Here is a 25,092-nt window from a genome sequence, read left to right as displayed (position 1 = left end):
TTAGATTGGTTGTACTTTGGGGCGTAAACCAATTGGGGCATTAGGCCATCTACGCATTCTATAAAAGTAAGCCTATAAATGCCTATAAATATCCAGCAGACATACAGAGGAAGAAGCTGAAGTTCCTCAGCTCCAAGCTCTTTTCTGGAGGGAAGTTAAAAACGCTGAATTGCTGAATATATTCAGTAACTTGTTAAATAAAAAGAAACGAAAGAATCGGATTGGACAAGAACAACAAATCCGGTGAGTGCAATTTCTTTTCTATTGGGATGACCACTGAATCTTTCTAATTTGGTCGAATGAATAATCCAAGAAACAGTTTGGTTGTGAGCTAGCCACACAAACTCACATCTTACTTCAATAACTTTAACAACATTAAAAAGAAACATTTCCACCAAACTTGATGAAGAACATTTGGGGAGTGAATTTATCCAGTCTCTGGCCCCCACATACACCGATCGGCTAAAAAAAAAGTGTAAAACTTGGAAATGAGTGGGACTGGCCGAACTGGTCTTAAATACGTGAAATGGAAATTCAGTACTACTGGTTTTTGACCATTTTGACCTGGTTTCTCCTGCAGCATTCACAGTGTTTTATGTTTTTTTAGCTGATATGGAACATTTTCTTTTAGGGCTCCAGGGTTCTGTTGATAAATCAGCTGCAAATGTGCATTCGTACAGTTTCAAACTCCGGTGAACACTCAGATATACAAGTTTTTTTTTTAAAAAAAGTCTAACATAACCTATTAGAAAACCCACTTATAAAGAGCAGGTCTGTATTTGGAAAAATGAAAGACGGGATTAGATTTTGGATAGATAACTTCAGCACTGACACTTGAAACGGAACTAAGTGGCTTTTTTGTGGTTTCTTGTGTGGTTTATCCCATGCATTTTACAGCCTTAGCTATGTTCATGTTCTTTTAATGTATTTTAATGGTCTCGCGGAGATGATCTTTTATGTTAGTTATCAATGTTCTTGTTATTGTAATGAACAGTCTGCAAGACATTCAGTCATTGCAACTTTTCCTATCTTGTGCATTCACTAATTAAAAGCTTTCGCATCTCTAACTTTTCAATTCTCATGAAGGGCAACGTATCTTCTACAATTGCTGATTGTCTCATTTTTTTTGTTTCTATTGTTTCTTGTTTTTTATTTCATTTTGCAGCATGTGTCATTTTATATTGGTTTCAATTGCCTTAAGAGTGGGAAAAGTTTAAAGTAGCACTCCTCCTTAAAAATGAGGACGCAACCCAAAAATAATTGTCCCAGACTATAGTGAATTGAAAGTATAAGTCCATCACTGAATTGTACTGTGGTAATTTTAAGGTGGTTTTAGCTCAGAAACTGCTCGAGCAACTTTCTTCTGTAACACCAGCAGGATCATTGTTCATGACAGTGTGGCATGTTGCGTAATGAAATGAGGGATTCAGGGATAGTTGTCTCTGCCGTTGATAGGTCTGAGAGATGGGAAAATTATGTAGTCTAGTTTTCTGTATTTGAGTGTGAGGCATCTTGGATTAAGTATATTTTTCGTGAAACTTTTAAAGCACTTATGAGGGAAACTTCCATCTGAGCGTCATGAATAGAGAAGACATGTTTTGGCATGCTAAAGTCAGGGCACTTGGGATAGTCAGGAAGCAAGTGATTTTTAACCCATCAGACCCTGTCCTTATAGAGGAGCCATAGTATTCAAATCACATGGACTTCAGCAGTTTGAGAAGGTACCTTCTCAAAGGCAGTTAGGGATGGACAATAAATGCTGGCCTAGCCAATGATGCCCAAGTCCCATGAACGAATATTAAAAAAATCCTCTGAAAAACAACCACCATGTTCCTGCTCCACTCCCACCTGCCACCTCCATAGGTGGAAGAGATGCCCACTTGGCTAAGACAAAAGTCTTATTAATACATACAAATCAGCATTTCTAGAAGCCCTTTAGGACTTTTATTTTAACCTGCCGTTTGAGCAAGGCACACCCCATACAGCTGCCCCACGTAGCTGGGAGCAAAGTAAAGGTCCTTCAAGGTTAAGATTTAAACCTATCTCTGCAAGGTCAGAAAGACCCGAGACACAACATGTAACAAATTATTTGGGAGAACGTTATTATCAATGGCTATGATTTACAGCTTTCTTGAAGTATGGATGGAATTATCAATTTAGATTCCCCAGCTGCTAAAAATCCAGAATCGCATGCAATAAAAATGGTGCTTGACTTATTCAGTGATTGTGGGCTTGGTATTAACTCCAATGCCAGGATAGAGTGGGGGGTGAGTGTGGGGTGGGTGGGGGGGGGAGGGTGTGGGGTTGGGTTGGGGTTGGGGGGGGTGGGGTGTGGGGAGGTGGGGTGGGTTGGTGGGCAGTGTTTGGGAAGGGATGTGGGGGAGTTGGGAGGGAGTGGTTTGGGGGGTGTGGGTGAGAGGTTGGAAGGAGATAATTGAGGGTTGGAATGGGGTGTGGGTGGGGTGGGAGGGGTGTGGAGGCTGGTTGTGGGGAGGGGGGGGGGCGAGATGTGGGGGTTCTGCTCTCAGGTTGGGAAGCCTGGAAGAATGGGTTTCACTCAGATCTTGTTGAATTTAACGCCAGAACCTGATTTTTCTTTCTCTGTTTCCCTGCCACAGCCGGTTGGGTTGAAAGGCTTGATTGGCTGTTGGACCAGCGCAGAGGGAGAGAGTGATCAGATGGAAGGCAAGATTGGAGGCCAGATGGAAAATCACAATCCAGAGGGGAAGTGGGGCGGAAATTAGGATCCAGAGGAGAAAGCCGAGGCCTTAGCAGAGGAGATAAGAAGAGTCAAGGGCAGATCAAAATGGTCAGGGTTGGGGGAGGGTGGGATGGATAACTAATCATGAGGGTTTGGTCAAGTAGGTAAACTGGATCAAGCAGTCAAGTGGAATGACATTTGCATCCTGGATTAAACAGTCCCCATTTCTTTTTATTTATTCATTCATTCACGGTGCATGGGAATCACTTGCAGGGCCAGCATTTATTGCCCATCCCTAAGTACCCTTGCAAAGATGGTGGTGAGTCGCTTTCTTGAACTGCTGCAGTCTGTGTTGTAGCCACACTGCTTTTAGTGAGGGAGTTCCAGGATTTTGACCCAGTAATGATGAAGGAATGACGATATAATTCCAGGTCAGGGTGGTGAGCAACTTGGAGGGGAACCTGCAGGCGGTGGTGTTCTCATGCATCCACTGTCCATGTCCTTCTAGGTGGTAAAGGTCACAGGTTTGGAGGGTACAATCAAAGGAGTCATTACAAGTCACTGCAGTGCATCTTGTAGATGGTAAATGCTGCTGCAACCATATGCCAGTCGTGGAGGGAGTGAATATTGAAGGTGATGGATTGGGTGTGGATCAAGCGGGCTGCTTTGTCCTGGATGTTGTCGAACTTCTTGAATACTGTTGGAGCTTCACTCATCCAGGCAAGGGGAGAGTATTCCATCACATTCCTAACTTGTGCCATATAGATGGCTGACAGGAGTTGGGGAGTCAGGAGGTGAGTTACTCACAGCAGAATCCTCAGCCTCTGACCAGCTCTTGTAGTCACAGTATTTATATGGCTGGTCCAGTTGAGTTCCTGTGCAGAATTGCTAAATCATTGCTTTTCTTCCAAGTTACTGAATTACGGAAGAAACTATTTTATATAATTGACAGTGCCACTTTTAATTATAATTATAATTGCTATCTTTCTTGTTGAGTTCATTTGAGCTCCAGGATCCATTTTCCTCACCTTATTGTGTCAACCACAAGGGCTTCCATGTGCTGAATGTGCAGCTGGTGTGTGACCACCATAAATGCATAGAACCATACAACCATAGAACCATAGAACACTACAGCACAGAAAACAGGCTATTCGGCTCTTCTAGTCTGTGCCGAAATATTATTCCGCTGGTCCCATTGACCTGCACCCAGTCCATAACCCTCCAGACCTCTCCCATTCATGTATCTATCCAATTTATTCTTAAAACTTAAGAGTGAGCCCGCATTTACCACGTCAGATGGTAGCTCGTTCCACACTCTCACCACTCTCTGAGTGAAGAAGTTCCCCCTAATGTTCCCCCTAAACCTTTCCCCTTTCACCCTAAAGCCATGTCCTCTCATGTTAATCTCTCCTAATCTAAGTGGAAAGAGCCTACTCGCATTTACTCTGTCTGTACCCCTCATAATTTTGTAAACTTCTATCAAATCTCCCCTCATTCTTCTACGCTTCAAGGAATAAAGTCCTAACCTGTTTAATCTTTCCCTGTAACTCAACTCCTGAAGACTGGCAACATCCTAGTAAATCTTCTCTGCACTCTTTCAATCTTACTGATATCCTTCCTGTAGTTAGGCAACCAGAACTGTACACAATACTCCAAAGTTGGCCTCACCAATGTCTTATACATTGCAATGTCTTATACTGCATCCTGCAGATCTGTGCATGATTTCCAGGGAATCTGCGCGACTCCTACATTCTCAGTCGATCACAGATCCCTGATGCCTTCCAGGGTCCACAGAGGCTCCAGGGGTGGCTCTTCGGGTACAAGGGCTACTTGCAGAGGACATTGCTGATGACACCTGTGTGGCGGCCTCAGACTGCAGCAGAGAGAAGATATAATGAGGCTCATGCTGCAATTCGCAACTTGGTGGAGCAAACCATCAGGATACTGAAAATGAGGTTGCAGTGCCTGGACCTATCTGGTGGAGCCCTGCAATATAGACCACAGAAAGTGTCACACATTGTTGTTGCCTGCTGCGCCCTTTACACCCTAACACTGCAGCAGGGAGAGGAGCTGGCTGAGAAGTAGCTGGAGGCCTCCTCCGATGAGAAAGACATCGACGGTGAAGAGGGTGAGGAAGTCCTTGAAAGCGACAATGATGGCGGTGAGGCCCTCGCACTGGCCAGACAAGGCAGGCGTACTCGGGAGGCCCACGTAGCTGCTAGATTTGTGAAGGATGATGACAACATGCAGTGAGGAGATACCATAGATCCTCACATTGCATCTGTGAACGTTTGACTCCAGTCTGGCCCAAGGCAGCTCACTTGCGCTCTGTAATCAAGGTCATATCATGGAAACACAGCCATGAAACTTTAAATGCACCTGATCCTTGATCAGCCATCAGCACCTGACCCTTTCAGGAGCACAGCATCACCGGTCATAGATGCTGATGAGATGGGGACCAACCCCACCTCTAAAGATTGTGAGAGCACACAGAGAGAATGACGGAACTCTGTGACACTTGCCCACGACATTCTGGCAGCAAAGACAAGCACCATCGAGGTGCAGGCACCAGTAATGTGTCCAGAGAGTGTGAGGCTGGACTGTCACTTTGGTCTGAAGGCTGCACAAAGCACAGGGAAGAAGCCTTGGACTGAGACACCTGCTTTTATCGTGTGCAGGAACCAAGGTTTCACATCTGAGTTACAGGAACACTACTCATCAGAGCAAGGAGCCATAGGCAGGGAGACCTTCTTGGGAGTTTATTGACAATAGTGAACATTATGTACAAGTGATTTAACACCCATGCCCAGGCTGTGCAACTACATCTTCTTAATTTTCCTAACCCTGCCGCTGTCTTGGTGCTCTCCAAACATCCACAGCAGAGGTGGAAGCAGCCTGCTGACTGCTACGCCCTGTCTGTGATGACCTTGGTGGGCGTCCTCTGGAGGGCGGAGACGTGGAGAGCCCTGGCCTGCTTTCACAGTCCTGCTGTGTGGCAGTGACACCCTCCTGGGCCTAAGGAGCTGTTGGGGTCACAGAAAGAGGGGAATCAGATGAGTGGGACTCACCCGGAGTCACCTGGGTGGATGGCCTCGGGGGGATACACCTGCTGATCCTCCTCCCTATGGGTGCCCAAGGACCCCTGGCTTAGTCCTTGAGAAGGAGAAGCTAGAGTTATATCGAGCTGACTCGTGCCCCTCTCACATACGCACTTTTGGAGGCCAACTATGGCATCAGCAATGGAGCTCAGCCTGCACAGCAGTGCAGGACCGACATCTTGGACCAAGTCTCCATTGCGGAAGCCATCCTACCAGTGTTGGCCTCAGTGCACTGGCATGTAGGCGCTACCACCTCAGCCTGAAGGTGGACAGACTCCTCCATCGTGCCTTGCAATCTGAGGAGTGCAGTGGACATCTCTTCCTGATGTTCCTGAACTTGCCTTTGCAGCTCCAGCAACTGTGACATGACCGAGTCCAGAGGCTCATCATCTGACTCGGACTTAGCAGATTCCTGGCCACCAGCAGTCCTCCGAGAGCCGGAGACCTGGGAAGTCCCTGCCTCCGCCTGCTGTGGATCAGAAAGTGCGATCTGCTCACCAGATTGTGATACCGAGGCTAAAGCTAGGTCCCACCAAGGTGTGTGTCTCTGCACTGGTGGAGGATGGGGGTGAGCGCTATGACGGCACTTCAAGGAGGGTCCCTTCAGATTCCTCTTCAGAGGTTTCTTTGGCGCTTGATTGGAGACCCTGGATTGTGGACTCCGCCAGCTGTTTCCCAGATGTGCCTGCGAAAGCAAGGAGAGATATTTAGTGAATGGCAGTGGCCTGTGAAACATCACTCACAGCATGGCCTAATGGATGTTGCACAGCTGGATCCTCACTTGGTAGAGGACCGCCGACCTCACCATCAGCACAGGAATGGTCCAGATCCTTGCCAGCTGGTGTTTTCAAAGTCTGTGAGGACCTTGATTTCAGGCATTCCTCTGCTGGTAAATGACATCTCCCTCTTGTTGTGTGTCAGGTTGTCCTGCATGAATAGAGATGGAGACAATGCAAGCAGGATGCCTGCCAGACCAGATGATAAGTGTGCCTGGCATGTGTGGGTGGTGAGTGGTCCCATGGGCGGGATGAGGGCAATGATGGGGTGTGTGAGAGAGTGAATGGTGATGTCCCTTGAACTGGCAGTGAGTGAGGGCCCTGTGGATGTGTGATGGGTTGTGAATCTGTGAGTTGAGAGTGATGAGAAGAGTGACTTACCCTGGCAGAATGGAAGAGATCATTCATCCTTTTTCAGCACTGGTTGGCTGCCCTTTTTTGCAGGTTGTTGGCGCTGACCACCGCTGCCACCGCCTCCCAAGCTGGATTAGTGATGTTGCTGCCCATCCTGCAGCCAGAATGGGGGTGGAAGACATCACGGCAGGCCTCCATGGTGTCCAAAAGGTGTTCAAGGGACACGTCACTAAACCCGGGGGCTGCAGTCTTCTTGCCTTTCAGGACCATGTCTTCCATGCAGCAGTCCTTGGCTAGAAGCTAGACTGGGAGGTGAGCACGCAGCTGCACTTTAAGTATTGCGTCCAGCGAGGTGATGGCGTGGCAGGTGAATGAAAGCCCGCCCACCATCGAAACAGCATGTTTCCTGGGAATGGGACGATACAGTCTGAAAAGCCGCCATTGCAGCCAACGGGTAAAACATTGTTTTTCCCGCCCACTACCCCACTTGGTGCAAATCTGGGATGATTCTGCCACATATTTCCACCATATCTTCTCCACTACCAAGATTGCTTAATCCATCTTTGATTTTGCCTCACTCCCAAGGCAACTGAAACCGTAAGACATATGCCTTCTGCTACTTCAACACTCAACTGCAAGTTTCTCCTCACTGTCTCCCAGGCTGCACCTTCCACAAATTCTAACTCATTCAACATTTTTCCTCCTGCTTCCTGTACTGCACTACCTCCCTCTCATTCATCATCCATATGGTTGTTAACCTCCATTGTCTTCCTGCACTCCAAGGCATCCAACTCAAAATCGTGTCCTCACTTGCAAGTCCTTGTATGGCCTCACCTCCATTTACCTCTGCAGCCTCATCCTTTGGTCCCCCAACACTGACCTCCTGTGCAACCCAATGCATATTCTATCCTCAATGGGGTCAGCCATCACACAAAGGGGCCAATCCCCCTGACCTTTGCCTCTAAATATCACCCATTTTCTGGGCACAATGGTCAGGAGGAAGGAATCAGTGATATGTTTTACTGGGTCTCCACTCACTTGGTTTTGCATTGTAATGTCCGTGTTTCTCCTGGGTTGGGAAGGGGAAGGTAGCCGAGCTGCATCTGCAAAAGTCACTGCTCCATTGCAGACATGTAAATGAGGCAGTGGGGAACATTCCCAGCCTCCTGCCCCGCTTCCTTTCTAATTGGTCCATCGAACCCTGAAGTGGAGGATGCCCAAATAAGGTGGGCAATGGAGCTGGAGCTGGAGCAACGATGAGTCAGAGGTTCTGCGGAGGTCCTGGGGCTTCAGCTCAGAAATTGAAGTAGCAGGTTGTAGGAGAGCCACAACTATAAGGCCACAGTGCCAGTGGGTAGGAACACAACTGGAGGCCTACAGCTGTGCTACAATTTCCTCCCCCCTTAGCACTACTAGGATCCTTGCCCAAATGGGGCAGGAAATAATAGTTCTTTATTAAATAATAATCTGAAGGATTGGCCCCTTTATGTGTGGATTATCAGGATTTCAGTGAAGTGCAGGCAAGTGATTTGTTCATTTTCCAGTGATTCAATCTATAAGCATCGACTTGTATTATGACACAGCCGATGGTAAGGGCTGAGTTGTTCAAATCCCAGAGGGAAATTTGAAATAACTGTCATAACCCATTTTTTGCAATTTGTACATTTTGAGATGCAGGCTTTGCATTCAGTAGTAATAAGACCACTGAGCCTTAAAGGCTTTTTATAAAACTAAATGAAACATTTATTAATACTAGAAAGATTATAAACACATACATACATCTATAAAATTACTATTATACTAACTACAAAAATCCCCTAATTAATCTGACTCCCAGTTACATCCCCGTTAAGGCAACAGTAAAACTCATAGATTTAAAGAGACACCTGGCAAAGCACACCCTGGACAGTCACATTGAAAATGAGTTTCTTTCAACTCTGGGTCCTTGCAGACAGCAGCTTGAGGCTTACAGGCTGGAGGCTTCCCATACTTGTTGGATCTTAAAATGCCTCTTCCTTACAATATCCTTTATACAATTCTTTCTCTTTGAATGTAAATTTTCCATTGTATCACTAGGCATTTAACTTCTAACAATAACATCCTTTTGTCCCACCAATTTTATTAGTGAGCGGAAAAAAAATAAACAAAATGCTTGGCATCTTCTAGCTAGGTGTAAGATTTCACCCGTAGTCTTGAATGGTTTATTTTAACAAATGCAAATTTACACTTTATCTTGTACCCTTCTTATGTTTACCTAATTAACATCTCAAAACTACTATACAACAAAGCACCCAGACTAGCTGGCTTTAATCCAGTTAAGACACACATAGACATGGACCCCATTAGAACTCTAATTTAAAAAGTAATTACCAATAACATTATAGACATTGCTATCTCTTCATGGCACTTGTAATAGATGGCTGAAAGCATTATCAAACAGATAGGTGGGTTGAGTGAGCAATTAGCAATGTGAAGGGATTTAAGGGGGACCATCTCTGAGACCAGGGCCAGGTTACAGAAGGTCTACCCCACTGATGACGACAAAGTAGGTGTTGGGTTGCACAGGAGGTCAATGTGAGGGGACCAAAGGATCGGGCTGCAGAGGTAAACTGAGGTGAGGACATGCAAGGATTTGCAAATGAGTGCAGGATTTTGGGTTGGTCAGGACAGGGGAGGGATGACTAATAAAATCAGTTGTATCATTTATTAGTGTTTGGCTGAATTATCAACTGGCTTAAAAAGTACACTTTTAGCCCTTAAGTCATCAATTATTGTTGAACTTTACATTAATTAACAGTGCCTTGTTTTTAAATTCTCGGAATTTCAGATTCTAACATGGCAAAGAAGCTGTTGCTTTTAGATGTTGACTGTGGGGTGGATGATGCCCAAGCGATGATGATGGCTCTTGCAGCTCCTAATGTGCAGATCCTGGGTATAACATGTACTCATGGAAACACAGCAATTGAAAATGTGTGCATAAATGTACTTCGGGTGCTACAACTTTGCAAGAGGATGGAGGTAGGTGTTGAAGAGCAGAGGTACAAGTATCTGTGAGGATGACTCTTTGCACTTTTTTTTTCAGTAATAGCTCAGTTCATAGGAGAATAAAACACATCTAAAGCTTCTAAAATGCTTTATTTGTCAAAGTGCTTCCAATTGTTTCTAGTTTATGGTTACATTAAACATTCGTGTATTTGCATCGGCATATTGCAATAATTCTGTCTGTGTTTGTATTTAAACACAAGGATGCCCCTTTTACTTTTGTTGTGGACTCTGTATAACATCTGTATTGTGCTAATTGAAAATGGATATCATTATTATAGACATAATTAGATGCATACAATCCATGAGTGTCTCTGATTGTGTCTGTATAATTTTAGACTTCATTCTAAGCCTAAAAAGCGTTACATCTTTATTACAACATTACTAGCATGGCATAGCTTTTTTCATTCCCGTTGAGGAAATCATTTTTACCCAGCTTTATTCTCTTCCCAGTCTTCTTGCCTTCGAGCCTGAAGACAGGATAGTGCAGGAAAGGGTTTTACCCGTAGAAATAACTCTCCAAATCCTCAACTGCCTAACAACTTGGCTGTCGGCTGTGGGTGACGATTAGTTATTCGCTCCTGGGTAGCATAGTGGCTGAATCAAATCCTGTCCTTGATACTGGTGTGCACATTCCAGTAGAGAGGTGCTGAATAACAGTCAGGTATTTGAAATCTGTCATCACTTCCTAATTTGAAGTGCTGGCCTCAACTCTACAACTCCTATTTGTAGCTGACATGGCAACAGTACTGAAACTGGAAACTACCTGATTTTTAACAACTCATTTGTACACTGGGCTGTCCACTTACAAACTAAACCATTCAGGGCAGCTGTTAAATAAAATTATTTTCCACCTTTCTTACAATGTTTTTTACTGAACGGTAGACATGATGTATGCTTAGTATTTCTGAAAACGAATTTTCCATGTTTGCACAGATTCCAACCTACCGGGGTGCAGGTAACTCTCTCCTTGGAGAACGTCTGCATGACCCTGCTTACCATGGAGAGGACGGGCTGGGTGATGTTCCAGACTCTAATTCTCCAGGTCTGGAACACATACAAGCTGAGCATGCGGTGAATGCCATGATAAGAATAGTCAATCAGCATGTTGGTCAGGTGAGATGTCATCTTCTTCTTAGACAGTCCCTCAGGATTGAGGATGACTTGCTTCCACTCTGGTTTGATGGGTTCTGAGATGGCTGATAAGTCCAGTGCATGAGCTGCAGACTCCGCCACATGTGGGGCAGGTGGTGTTTGGAGGGTCAGGTAGATGGGTTGTTTAAAGATTTGTAAACCATCTCCGCCACCTCAACTTCACCTCTGCGTGTTCCTGATGAAGTTTGTTGATGTGCTCGGTGCCTTCCCAAATGAAACCTTCTCCATTTTGGTCAATCACATGACAGGGACACCCATGAGTTGATGGGGATGTTTGACCTCTTCAGGGATGCTTTCAGTACACCTCTTAAGCATTTTCATTGTCCTCCTGGGTGCCTCCTGTCATGACCGAGTTCTCAGTAGAGCAGTTTCTTTGGGAATCTGATGTCAGGCATACAAATGACATGTCCTGCCCAGGGGAGCTGGTTTTCAGTGACCTGCACCTCAATGCTGGGCCAGTTGGGTTGGAAGAACACCCTGCTGTTGGACCACCTTTCTTATCATTGGATTTGGAGGATCTTGCGAAAGCACCATTGGCCGTACTTCTCCAGTGCTTTGAGGTGCCTCCTGTAGATGTGAGATGTGAAGATTTTGGGAAAGCAAAACTTGATGGCCTGAGGCTATCGCTATTTACTTTGGGGGCACATTGCTGAGTTAAACATAGGAAACTTGGGTGAACAAGTCTTTTATATTGGAGCAGGGCTATGTAAATGTGAGACAGAGGGTTTTGGCAGGGTTATCTTGGGAGAGGTGCAAAAGATCAAGGAAATTTGCACGTAGTGATATTTTGCTGTAAAACCAGCATAATTCCGTTAAACGCTAATTTCTTCAGGAAGGAATGATGCACTTATTCTGTAGTTTAAGGTACAGGAAATTCTGGCCCACTAATCTAGTCTAATCGTGAACAAGTCAAAATTTGCTCATGAGGAAGAATATTTGAATATCTCAACTATAATTTGAGCAAGTAATTCTCTAGGTTGTAGGTTGAATGGAGTTGAATACTCATTGAAGTCAGTCATTGTATTCTCCATGACAACGCTTCTACCAATCAGAGTCCACGTGCCTACCAATCAGCACTGTCTTCTCATGAAGTATAAATTGTTGTTCCCTTTACAATTTGGTATTCTTGCGAATTGTCCTGGTGAGTGCAAGATGAAAAGCTCTGACAACATATCTTTTTACAAAATACTCATTGAAAATCTAATACATAGTGCAGTAGCTTAAAAATATTTACAAACATTGTGGTGGTTTGTACTGAATGTAAAAATAATTCTTTAAACTATTGCAATGTACAAAGGACTGAATGCCTCACTATTACTATGCTAAAATACTTTCCATCTCTCCATCATCTTTTAGGTCTCTCTTGTTGCTATTGGACCCCTGACCAATGTGGCTCTAGCTTTTAAAATGGACCCCACTTTTCCTTCAAAGCTGAAATGTTTGTACATCATGGGAGGAAACATGGAAGGTATGCCTGCTTTACAAAAGCAAAATACTGTGGATGCTATAAGTGTGAAATAAAACCAGAAAATTCTGGAAATTCTCAGCAGATCTGGCTGCATCTGTGGAAAGAAAAATGGAGTTAATATGCGGAATAGTAGGGTGTCTACCCACTGTCTGAAAAATTGGTGGCGACCCTGTGCTGATCATTTTCAGGAGGCCGGATGCAATTTTGTAACAATTAGGCACTTATTGGGCAGCATCGGGCCTCCCATTGAATTAAGCCCAATGCAGGGCAGAACTCCGCCTTCCATCAGAAGCCAGCAGCTCTCTAATACCCACAGCACCACTGGGAGCAGTGGCCACTTCTGGTACTGCACCAGGACCTTGAACAGGGATCAGTGCTGGACCCCTGTAGAGTGAATGGGATGGGGGTAGCAGGGAGAGCTGGGCAACAGCAAGGTGGGTGAGGGGGTCAATAGACAGGACAATGGGGTGGCTTCCCAAGAAAGCCCTGTCAGGTCCTCAATCAGGCACAGAGTGCCTGAATACGTGGGCACCCTTTTCTCCACCCCCCCCCCCCCCCCCCCCCCCCCCACCCCCAACCCCCAAGTAGGCTGCAGACAAACTCAATAGGGTTTGCTGGGTGGTTGTCTCACGTGGCAAGTTCCCCACCGGCTGCTGGTAGAATTCTAGCAGCAGCAAGATGAGGTCCTTAAAGGCCCTTCAGTGGTTACTTAAGGGCCTCAATTGACTTCCAGGTGGAAAAACCGTCCTCCACCCTTCCTGTCCAGCGCTTGATTGCAGGGGCAGGGGGGGGTATCCTGAGCAAGATGGCTAATTAATGCTGTTTTATGTCAATTTGTGCCCTCAAAATCTACTCTGTCTGCTTTACTTTCAGCTAGAGGGAATGTGAGAGTCTGCGGTGAGTTTAACTTTGTCACTGATCCAGAAGCAGCCTTCATTGTTCTCAGCCACTTTACATGCCCAACTTACATTGCCACCTTGGAGTACAGTCTCCGCCATCGAATACCATGGGTAAGTTGCTCAAACCGCACAATAGCAATCTCAAGACTAGGGGTAGAGTTTTACGAGTGGTGGGGGTTTCCTGCCTCTCCACCCGGAGAGTTGGTGGAGGATGCATCCTCGCCGATGTAGGTTGCCTGTCAGACATTTATCGCTCCGGTCCTCACTTGGGAGGAAGTCCCATCACAGAGAGCTGCCAAGTCCCAGCATGACCACTGGGAATGGTGGCCTTTGCTTGGACTACATCCAGTCCCAGCAGAGAAACAAAGCTAAGCACTGGGGGCAGGTTGGCGGGTGGGGGGCAACATGCACATTCTGTTTTATGTTATTGGACTTATCAACTTAGCGTTGTGATCCCGGTCAAGACCAGACATTTTTTTTAAAGAAGAAATCCAAAATCCGTTACTTACAGCAAGAATGAAGCCACAAGGTTCCACAGTTTAAAACAAAATAACTTATACTATACAAGAGTCAAAGCAAATACTAAATACTATCTTGGGTAACCACCTGTACTCTAAAACCCAAAATCTTTGTCTTTGGTTTTGCAGTTCCCTAATTTAGGGGCTGTGTTTATTTTGTCCCTGATTTTGTTAATTTGGTTTATTTGGTGGACTCTAAAGAGAAAAAAAAACCCAAAATCAACAAAAGTTGAACAGGAATTAACAGGCAAATTGTGGTCGACTTGAGTTGGTCCAAGTCAAGTGGAATGCCTGAGGTAGCAGCTGTGATGGAGGGCGGTGTGTCCCACTAGGCGTCGAAGCAGTTACTGACGCAAGTCACCAAAATGCTGCCCGAGAAGTGGAGGAAATCTCGCAAGCAGAGCTGTTCCACTTACATGTACAGGTGCTGACCAAGGTCCATCCTTCCACCAGGAACTCGTCCAAGGCCATGAGTGTTATGAATTCCTTCATTGTCGATATTTTTGAGCACATCACCGCTGACTCTTCCTATCTCATTTACTACAACAAGCACCACACCATCTCGGCCAGGTAGATCTAGAGCGCTGTCCGCCTCATGCTGCCAGGGGAACTGGCCAAACATACATTCTCCAAAGGCACAAAGGTGGTCACCAAATACACCAACTCCATTTAGGTTGATCATTCTAAAGATTATAAATTATAAATTGCACATTCAATACAATGATACAATTAAGACAGATCTTACAAATTGGCTTGCAATCCACACATATGTATTATCAATCTCAGTCACAAAGTCCTTCAAAACCCTGTCCTCTTCACAAAGAATCAGCTCCTCTTCTCCTAAGATTTAGCCTGACAGCAGCGCACAAACAACTCGAATTCCACAGGCACATTCTTCACCAAAAACAGCACTCATCTGCAGATTCTCCTCAACTCTGCAGGTGATGGTCTGGATATTTGAGATCCAACAATGTTATCTTTAAGTACAGGAACAACTGCAGCAACTGTATATTTGTCTATTCCCAGGTCTTGGATCCACCCTCCGTTTTCTTCACCTGCCTGTACTGTACCACTGGGATCATCATCTGAGCACGGATGGCTCTGTGTCCTATTATGTGGTTTCAACCAGTTTCAGTCTCCTCTGAAGTTTTGGTTTCCAATCTCAGTTTCAGCCTTAGTTTCCTCAGAAACTGGAAGATACTGTTTCCTTTTTCAATTAGGGCCTGTCTCAAAAAATACAAACTTAGAAATGACAGATTCTATCACAATAGGAATTGGTATCCGCACAAATGTCATCATGCTTGATTTCCTATCAAATAGAATAGAACTAAATCCAGTTTCTTCATGTGCTCACAACAGCAGTCTCAGTTGTCCAAGCCACAGTGACCATAGATTTTGAACCTGCCAAGCCCTACCTTCTAGTTTTCTCTGAAAACGTACAATAATTACTCATTATGGTATGCTGCCAAAACTTCAGGGAGTGACGTATGAGGAAAGATGGTCCACCTTCCTAAAAAGAGAGAGCTGAGAGGGGGTATGATGGAAGTGCTTTACATCATGAAAAATTTGGAGTTTTTTGTTTATATAAGGACATAAGGTCATATTGTCTCCATTGAGTATGTTTGTGCAAATATGTGATAGATTTTTGTAGATCACCATTGAATAAACTAAACAAGTCTGCATGCAATGATATGCAACTAGCTTTTTTAAAACTGTAGTCTGTGACCAATGCAAACTGTAACATAACGCTATGTAAAGAGGATTAAGCACACAAAAGGTAGTTGAGCATTAAAGAGGTGTTATATACTTATTTTGGTTCTTGCATTCAGTGCACCTTAACACACTAGTGAGTAACCACATCTGTTTCTGTCCAGAATAGAAGAGCACTTAAGACGCTACAACTGCCAACTTTGAAATTAATGTTAATGCAAGCAGATAATTGTTATTGGTTTTTGGCTGATATAAATGGCTGTCCATTTTAAATATGGACACTTTAACTCATGGCAGACTGTATTTACAAATTAAGAACAACAAAAAAAAATAGGAAATGCAGGAAGAACTTTTGTTTCACTAAGCAAAAGTTTAAAATAGTGCCATTGTGTGGAACAGATTACTGACATGGGTGGTGGAACCAAAAGGCTTAATGGGCTTCAGGAGGAAGCAGGCAGTTTGTTGTTGGGGTTCAGGGTTATTAGAAATGCACCAAGGGAATATTGTGGATAGGTGGGCTGGAAGGTCTTCTCGTGCCTGAAACTTAATGTTTCTAAATCACTTTCTTTTTAATTGCAGGACTTTTTTCTGAAGTGGATAAATCAAAATACTGAGAAAGCTCAATTCATGAAGAAGATAACTGCACATACTACTGAGTTTACCAAAGGTGATCAAGGCAGTAAAGAGTTGCATTTTGGACATGGGTTTGTGTCCTGTGATTCATATGCAATGGCTGCTGCGATTGATGAGTCTGTTGTCACTGAAGATGCACGATATGGGGTAAGCGTGGAATTGCATGGATCATTGACCAGAGGGATGATGGTTCTGGATACCCTTGACCTACTGAAACTTAAGAATAAAGCTATTGTCTTCTTGAAATGCGATATGGAAAAATTTAAGCAGCTGTTGATGAATGCTCTGAAATAGAATGCTACAGGCTTCAAATTAAGGGAAAGGTGAAAAAAAGTGCCAGGTACATTTTATATAGTGCTAACAAGGATGCAAACTCTAACTCTTGGCAAACTTAATTCAAATTTAAACAATATGCTCATACATTCCTAATATTATCTGGCATGAGTGAACTTAGCTTCTATATTACACTTATTATAACCTGACAAATATAACTTGTAATAGTTAAAATGTTTGCTCACACTTCCTGACTAATACTTGGAAAATGGTCAAATAAGAAATCTGAATAAATATTGTGGAGAGTAGTTTCATTATCTTTCAGAACTGGGGAGTATTAAGCAGAACTTTCCTGGGAGATTAAATGGATGGTGTAGGAAAAATGGACTGGAATTTATATTTTTGTCACATATGTTATATCAGCTGAGTCTGCCCAGCCTCAACTCATCTGCTGTGGTTTCATTCATGCTTTTGGTACCTCTGGACTTGACTATTCCAATGTTCTTCTGTTAGCATCCTATCTTTCATCTTCCATAAACTTCAGGTCAACCAAACTTTCATTGCCTGTATCTTAACTCCCAAGTGCAGTCCATCCATCACAAGCCCCCATCCCCCACCGCCCCATGCTTGCTGATCTGTATTGGCTTCCGGTCCAGCAACATTCCAATTTTAAAATTCCCTTCCCTGTTTTCAAATCCCACTCGATCTCTGTAACCTTTTGAGGTTTCTGCACTCCTCCAATTCTAGCCTCTTGCACACCAATTTTCATCGCTCTGCTATTAACGGTCGTGCCTTCAGCTGCCTGTTCCCCAAGATCTGGAATTCTCCCCCTACACCTCTCTACCTTTCTCGTTCCTCCTTTAAATCCTATCTATTTGATCAAGCTTTTGGTCAGCTGTCCTAATATCTTATGTGGCTCAGGGTCAAATATTGTTTGACAGGGTTTCATTAAATGCCTTGGGATGAGTTCCTACATTAATGACGCTATATAAATGGAAGCTGTTTTTATTGATTATTAAGATGTTAACTAACTCTGATTATGCTTTTAGCTCAGAGATTTGCATTTTAAGAATACTATTTATTTTCTTGAACTTGAACTTGAAAGTTATCGAATGCAATGTTAGGTCAATATAGTTATGGAAGCTGTCTGCATTTAATCTCATAGAGGAACATATTATACCTTTTATAAACGTGGGCTTTGGTTTACTTAACTGGGGTATTAGTGTTAAATTGCAATGGATAAAAGCACCAGACTGATTCCTGGGATGGTGGGACTGGCATATGAGGAGAGATTGAGTCGGTTAGGATTATATTCGCTGGAGTTCAGAAGAATGAGGGGTGGTCTCATAGAAACCTATAAAATTCTAACAGGACGAGACAGGGTAGATGCAGGAAGGATGTTCCCGATAGTGGGGGAGTCCAGAACCAGTGGCCACAGTCTGAGGATACGGGAAGACCATTTAGGACCGAGATGAGGAGAAATTTCTTCACCCAGAGAGTGGTGAGCCTGTGGAATTTGCTACCACAGAAAGTAATTGAGGCCAAAACATTGTATGTTTTCAAGATATAGCTCTTGGGGTGAAAGGGATCAAGGATATGGGGAGAAAGCGAGTTGGATGATCAGCCATGATCATGATGAATGGCGGAGCAAGCTCGAAGGGCCGAGTGGCCTACTCCTGCTCCTTGTTTCTATGTTTCACTCATGTATGTTGTAAATCAATAGAAAATAAATGTAGCATGCAACAAAACTGCTTAAAATGCATTCATTTTCATTCAGCTTTGAACTAGAGCAATGAAGTTTATTGAAAACTTGCCTCCTTAGTTAAAATAACCATAAGCAGATAAAGTTTGCACCAGACAGCATAGCTTCCAGTCGCAGAACATTTGAAAGTGGGGTCTAAAAAACTGCATGGCTATCATTTCTACCTCATCCTGACACGTATTTTCCCACCCAGTAGTTCTTGTATCCATTATAACCATGTGTTTTAAAGGAAACTGGTTGAAGATCTAATTTATAAGCATAGTAAGTATTATTGAGGTTTCATTTTTTTACTGATTTTGAAACTACTGTTTTGTACATTGGTCACGATGTTTGCTCAAGGCCATGAATAGAGGAAGGGAGAGAGTTTCAGGGCAATTTTCCCTGTTTTTTTTAAACATTCGGGCAACTTTTACATTTTTTTGGCAGGTGTCCTGCCTGACAGTCCAGTTGATTGACTGGGGGCTGGAGCTGGGATGTTGGGGTTAGCAGCCGAACGTCGCAGGGTGTTGGGGGTCAGAGATATGAGATTGCACGGGATGTGGGAATTGGATATTGGGGTCGGGGGGTGTTGGAGATCAAGGTGGGGGTGGGTCAGAGATTTCAGGGGTCAGGGGACTGAGAAGCAGAAATTCAGGGTATGGGTATTGGAGATTACAGAGGTGATGGGGCTTGGAGATTGTGGCTGGTGGAAGTCGGAGTTTGCAGTGTGCTAACCGGCTAAGTTTGGGCCTGGAGAAAACACTCCTCCTGTAACTCCTGTAAATACATTTATCTTATGGATCTGATCCTTCTCACCTCCTTTTACCTGATGTGATTCCTGTGAAATCTGGTCAACTTTAGTTAAATAAAAGTAAAACCAGGGACATACAGGCCCTTTAAAAGATTCCACTAACTGATCCACCTCCTGCGAATAGTTTGGTCACCTTTAAACCGGAAATGGGTATATTGGCTGCGGCTTGGGATTGGATAAGAAACCTTACTTTTTTTTTACTTCCCATCCGACCCAAACTCACCCATTTTTGGGGAGTCAAGATTACCCCCATTGTTTCCCACTAATGTTTCATGTATTTTCTGAATCAGGACAAGATGGAAACTTTTACAAAATGAGAATAGCAGCAGAATCATTTTACCAATATAACAGAGAAACTGACTGGAAACTCCTTCCAAGAGTTTTGCAAAAGAGGATGATACTTAAGATTAAATCTGTAATGCAAATGTTCATTCCAACTTAGAATGCTCCATGACATCCAACTGGAAATTATACCAAGTGACTCTCGGTAATTATATTTACTCAAGTTACTGTTATCTTACTGTTGGGGATGTACTTTGAAAGCAGCTCAATCACAGTATTTCATTATTAAAGTGGTATAAGATGAACAAGAACATGACTATGCAGCCAAATTAACTACACGTGCTAACCTTTTTAAAAGGTGTACAACTTGTAAATGTTAATGTTCAAAGAGACTTCAATGTGCCCATACAAGGAATTCAGAAAGTTAGCATGCAGGTACAGTAAGCCATTAGGAAGGTGAATGGCATTTTGGTCTTTATTACAAGGAAATTGGAGTAGAGGAATAAAGGAGTCTTGCTACAATTGTACAGGGGTTTGGTAAGACCACACCTGGAACACTGTATGCAGTTTTGGTCTCCATATTCAAGGAAAGATATACTTGCATTGGAGGTGGTACAGAGAAGGTTCTATAAATTACTTCCTGGGATGAGGGGATTACTGCATTTCCCAAACTGGCTGGGACCCTTGATGGTGAGCACTCCTTTTATGCCATGTCTATTTGCTTCTCTTTGCCTATGCCTGTGACCTACCTCATTATACTTCCCCAAGCTCACTGTACCCTGTAGGATGTGTACACCTATGCTGGTGCTTGCAAGGGTTGAAAAGGTGTGTTGAGATACTGTGTTGACTTGTCCATAATGAACTGACATACTGACAGTCCATGATGAAGTCTGTAATAAAGATTATAATGTTACCTTGAAGAGGCATTAAGTTTGGCCTGGGAGTTATTTCAGTGAAGGGGTCACCCTGACCACATCGGCACCATGATGGATGCATGTGCAACTCTGCTGTCCGCCCCTCCAGGTTGATCTGCCACAGAGGACTTAAGGATAACCTTACCTTCTACGATGGAGGTTCAAGCAACTCCCATTGAGGCCTTGAGTTGAAACCCTGCCTCTCTACCAAAAAGCTGAGAAAATTGTTTGCAGAACACAGTTGGCATAGAATATACAGCACAGAAACAGGCTGTTTGGTCCAACCAATTCATATGAACCATTTGAGTTTTCATGCAATATCTGTAAAGGAAATTTAAAAATATTCCTGCCTTTGTATCCTGCCTAGCAATGCTGGATGCCTGTCTTCTACTCAGCGTTGTGTGAAAATTAAGCCAAAGTGCAATGGCAATTTGATACCTAAATTTAACTTGCTACTAACTTCTGGGGAAAATCAATAATGATACGTTTGTGGGAAGAATGCAGCATAATGTGTGTCAGATTAACTTGTGGCATAATGTGTCTCAGATTAATTTGTGGCATAATGTGTCTCAGATTAATTTGAGGCATAATGTGTCTCAGATTAATTTGTGATTGTTCCCAGCCCAAAACCACATGAGGAAACTTTGGAAGATCTAGTCCAATGCCTCTGAATTGTCCTCAGTGAGCTGATATTTGTGAGGATTAGATTGCTTTTCAAACCTCCAGAGTCAAGCATTTAAGTGTCAAACTTCAATTTTCAAGAAGTGCACTGGCCATTGTGTTTGCTCATGGCAGTATTTTCTCACCCCAAAAGTTTATGTTTGAACAGACATTCTACAACCAAACCTATTTTGTCAAAAGATGGTTGGGGCCCAGGTTCAGAGAAACCTGATGCATCTCCTTTGGCAAGAAAGGGTTGTGTGTGAAAAGTGATTCCAGGTGTATACTAAAATCCCTAAAAGAAAATCTCAATTCCTGCCCATTATCTAATTTCAAGATATATATGTGGCTAGAATTTTGTTACTCTTCAATTTTCGTGTGCAGTGGAAACATAGAAAGAAAATGGACTGTTTTTAATAAGTTGATTATTTTAAGTATTAAACTTAAATTGTTAATAAACAAGTCTGTTTAATAACTCCACCCAAGGTATGATAGAAAAGGAAAAAAGGCTCACGCCTACCTTGTGAAAAAGGTGCAAATATTTACACAGGGTCAACGGTTAATGTGCAATGGTTGAGCAACGTTCAAAACTCCCTGAGACAAAGGGCAACAAAACACTTTCGACTGATATTTTACAACATTTACAATCATCAATTTTATTATCTTCTCTACTGAAGTAAGTACTATAGTGTTGGTGCCTTGTCACTTTTCAGTGTTTCAGAATTTGGCATAATTACCTCACTTTGATTTACAGTATGATGTGCAATAAATAGCATCAGAATAGTAGAATCAGGGAGAATGGAAAAGATGCTTAAATGAAGCATTCCAGTTACCGAGCCCGTGTCCTCCGTTGTGGCTAAAGCCAGAGGCTGGACTGGCTCTACTTCTGGGACCTGGGCTGTGCTGGAAGAGCAGAAAAGAATTGGCCTTCACATCATCATTGCTAAGGTAGTTTATTGTCGGAGATGACCGAATGCACTGGCTGCAAATGGGCCATTAAACTGTGTGTCTCCGCGTCCCAACACGAGAATGTCACTCAAGACCAAGACTTCTATATGTGACATACTGGACAGGTTTCTACTTGACACAGATAACTTTATTACAGAGCAATTTCAGAAGCTACATGCTTGAACCAGGACCACGACTAGAAAACTCTGCCGCCCCAGATCACCTGTGCTTAGGGCTCATTCATCAAGAATTAGATCCACTTAGATTAGGAGAAATAAACACGAGAGGACATGGCTTTAGGGTGAAAGGGGAAATGTTTAGGGGGAACATTAGGGGGAACTTCTTCACTCAGAGAGTGGTGAGAGTGTGGAACGAGCTACCATCTGACGTGGTAAATGCGGGCTCACTCTTAAGTTTTAAGAATAAATTAGATAAATACATAGATGGGAGAGGTCTGGAGGGTTATGGACTAGGTGCAGGTCAATGGGACTAGCGGAATAATATTTCGGCACAGACTAGAAGGGCCGAATGGCCTGTTTTCTGTGCTGTAGTGTTCTATAGTTCTAAGAACAATCATGTGAGCCTTAATGGGCAATAGGAAAGGTTATACCTTCAATCACTACATTTCTTTCCCCCTTTAGTTTTTTTTTACATTTCCTATTTACAAGGAACCTTTTAATCCACAGCATATACATATATACAGGTCAGGTGATTAAAGATTAAGTCTCTGAGGTGGTTTTCTGATTTGGTTAGAGCAGCGTAGCTCTACCACTTGAGGTTCTCCCACTGGATCGACATGATCAGAAACTGCAGCATCAAGTATACCATTAAAAAGTGGCAGTTCTGGATTAGGCAATTCACCAGGTATGTCTATTCTAGGTCAATCTGTCACCTCAGGGATTAAAGGTTTAACATCAATTACAGGCGGAATAGCTGTTTGTTGGAATGTCTCTCTACTCCTTATATGATCCATGTTTTCGAACAATTCAGTCTTCCACTTACACTTGGAATGACAAGGGACTAGTTTCTGAGATAATTATACCAGGAACCCAACAAGGTCCACTTCCAAAATTCCGCACAAAAAATGTATTTCCTACAGTAAATCTTTGAGCTTTGCTATGAATATTGTGATTCGAGTTTTGATTATTCTCTACCTTCCCCTCTAAATTTAGAAACACCAGACTTAACCTTGTACGTAGGCGACATTTCACCAATAATTCAGACTGTGCTGAACCCATAGTTGCACGAGGAGTCGCACGATAATTGAGAAGAAAATGGGAAAGTCGAGTTTCTGAAGTACTTTCAGATAACCTTTTCGTTCCTGATTTGAAAGTTTGCAGTGCTCTTTCAGCTAACCCATTTGATGAGGGGTGATATAGTGCTTGTAAGAGTTAAACAGGGATTCCTATTTTTTTAGTCAAACCAAAGGTCAGCAGAATTTTCCAGATGAACCTTGTACACCATAAGGGCCAATATCAGCAGAACTCTCCAGAAAGATCTTGGGGATCATAAGGGATTGACTGGTTAGGAGACAGAAGGCATGATGGGGATACACAGATAAGGGTAAAGACAAACAGTACCAGGGATGGAGCCAGGCTAGAATGAGATGAAGAGGCCCTGCTTGGGTGAATAAAGATATGTACCTGGGACTGGAGACATCTGCTTATCATGTGATTATGTACTCCCAAGATCAGAATTTGAATAATGCAATGTGTACGTGACTAGTCGTGTATAAAAAGATGTTTTTCCTGTCATTGTGAGAGTTCTGTTTTAGCCAGTGTAAGGCAGATTCTCCCTGTGTTCACTTGAATAAACGATCGTTAACCTGTACCTGAGTCTCCTGTGGTCAATTCTTAGAAGGCACCACAACAGTGGTGTTTGATTCCATTTAAACTCATGAATCTCTGAAATTCTGTACCAGTAAAGACTATTATTATTCAAAACAATGACTTCCGGTAGACTATGTATGCTAAAACATTGGCGCAGCTCCATCGCAAGGTTTATATTGGAATGATGGTCAAAAATGATTAAGAAGAAGCAGAAGAAAAGGTGGAACCCACAGGGAACTCCCAAGGAACAAAAAGGCTGGTGGATGCGTCAGAAGAAGAATAAGGAACAAAAGGGAATAATGATCATTGCCATTCTATACTTGCAATTGTGTAGATGAGTTAATACCAATGTCCAACGAAGTAATAAAGAAAGAAACTGCAAAGTCAGTGACTGTGGTAGGCATTGATGCCGATAAAGGTGAGGGGGAGGTTAATTGGGGGAACTTAGAGGAGGAAGCGGCTGAGTATGGGGAGAGGGCAGATCCATCCCCATACAACGAATCACAGCCTCCCACTGCACCACAGTGCGAGAACACACTAATTAACCCCATGGCTCCCAAGACTGTAACTTCCAGAAAGCCCAAGGCTAAGAAGTGAAAACCTAAAGTTGAGGGTCATAGGAATGAAGAAGCTAAGGTAGCAGGGGAAGACGTAGAAGAGGTGACAATAACTGAGAAGATTACACATGTGCCTTTTAGCCCCAGAGAAAAACAAATGTTGCTCAAGGACCTGCCTAGACTTAACCCCCGGAATGACAATTTGGAATTCTGGATGAAGCTACGGGAAATGCAGGAGTTTCAGGCAGTGCACCCAAAAGACACTCATGTTTTAGTAAAGGCAAAATGTCCAGGGAATGTTTGGGAGCAACTGCCTTGGATGATAAAGATTGGGGACTGGACCGACCCCCAGCCTCCAGGCTATCCTCAATTGGGAGGGGATGCAAGACTGGTAATCACATGGGTGTTATGCGATGGGCTACCAGACTAGAGACACAGGTTGGGAATAAGGTTGCGCTGGTGGTGGCTGTGAATACACGAAAAGGGTGTTTTAATTATGGTAAGGAAAAACATTTGGCTAAAGAATGTAAGAGCCCACGGAGGTGACAATTGAGTGTGCGGCGTACAGACTGCAGAAGGCTTGGACACCACCAAAACGAATGTTGGTCGTCGGGTGGGGGCAGGTGGGCCAGGGCCTGAGGTAGACTCTGGGAACAGACCCAGGACAACAGTTTCTTGTGGCGGACAAAGCTCGGAAACTCTTACGGACTTGGCCAACCGCCA

The 25,092-nt window shown here is 43.5% G+C and overlaps 1 protein-coding gene across 1 annotated transcript; it reads left to right on the top strand.

Moving 5' to 3' along the window:
* Positions 1–86: 86 nt before the first annotated feature.
* Positions 87–18,375, top strand: LOC144682639 (nucleoside hydrolase-like). Its single transcript, XM_078545162.1, has 6 exons — positions 87–243; positions 9,757–9,947; positions 10,908–11,087; positions 12,483–12,594; positions 13,468–13,604; positions 16,301–18,375. Exons 2-6 carry the CDS (start codon positions 9,765–9,767, stop codon positions 16,646–16,648), a joined length of 960 nt encoding a protein of 319 aa, XP_078401288.1. The 5' UTR covers positions 87–243; positions 9,757–9,764; the 3' UTR covers positions 16,649–18,375.
* Positions 18,376–25,092: the final 6,717 nt, after the last annotated feature.

This window comes from Cetorhinus maximus, chromosome 7, assembly GCF_964194155.1.
Source record: "Cetorhinus maximus chromosome 7, sCetMax3.hap1.1, whole genome shotgun sequence".
In the NCBI taxonomy this organism is placed as follows: domain Eukaryota; kingdom Metazoa; phylum Chordata; class Chondrichthyes; order Lamniformes; family Cetorhinidae; genus Cetorhinus; species Cetorhinus maximus.
Note: the sequence above shows the minus strand (reverse complement) of the source record. Positions and strands in the feature narration are given on the sequence as shown.

What these genes read in the sequence shown, in the direction of transcription:
- LOC144682639 (XM_078545162.1), top strand. Translation starts at nt 9,765, where the DNA reads ATGGCAAAGAAGCTGTTGCTTTTAGATGTTGACTGTGGGGTGGATGAT. An exon ending in AACTTTGCAAGAGGATGGAG is followed by an intron (nt 9,948 to 10,907) that starts GTAGGTGTTGAA and finishes ATGTTTGCACAG; the next exon opens with ATTCCAACCTACCGGGGTGC. An exon ending in TCAATCAGCATGTTGGTCAG is followed by an intron (nt 11,088 to 12,482) that starts GTGAGATGTCAT and finishes ATCATCTTTTAG; the next exon opens with GTCTCTCTTGTTGCTATTGG.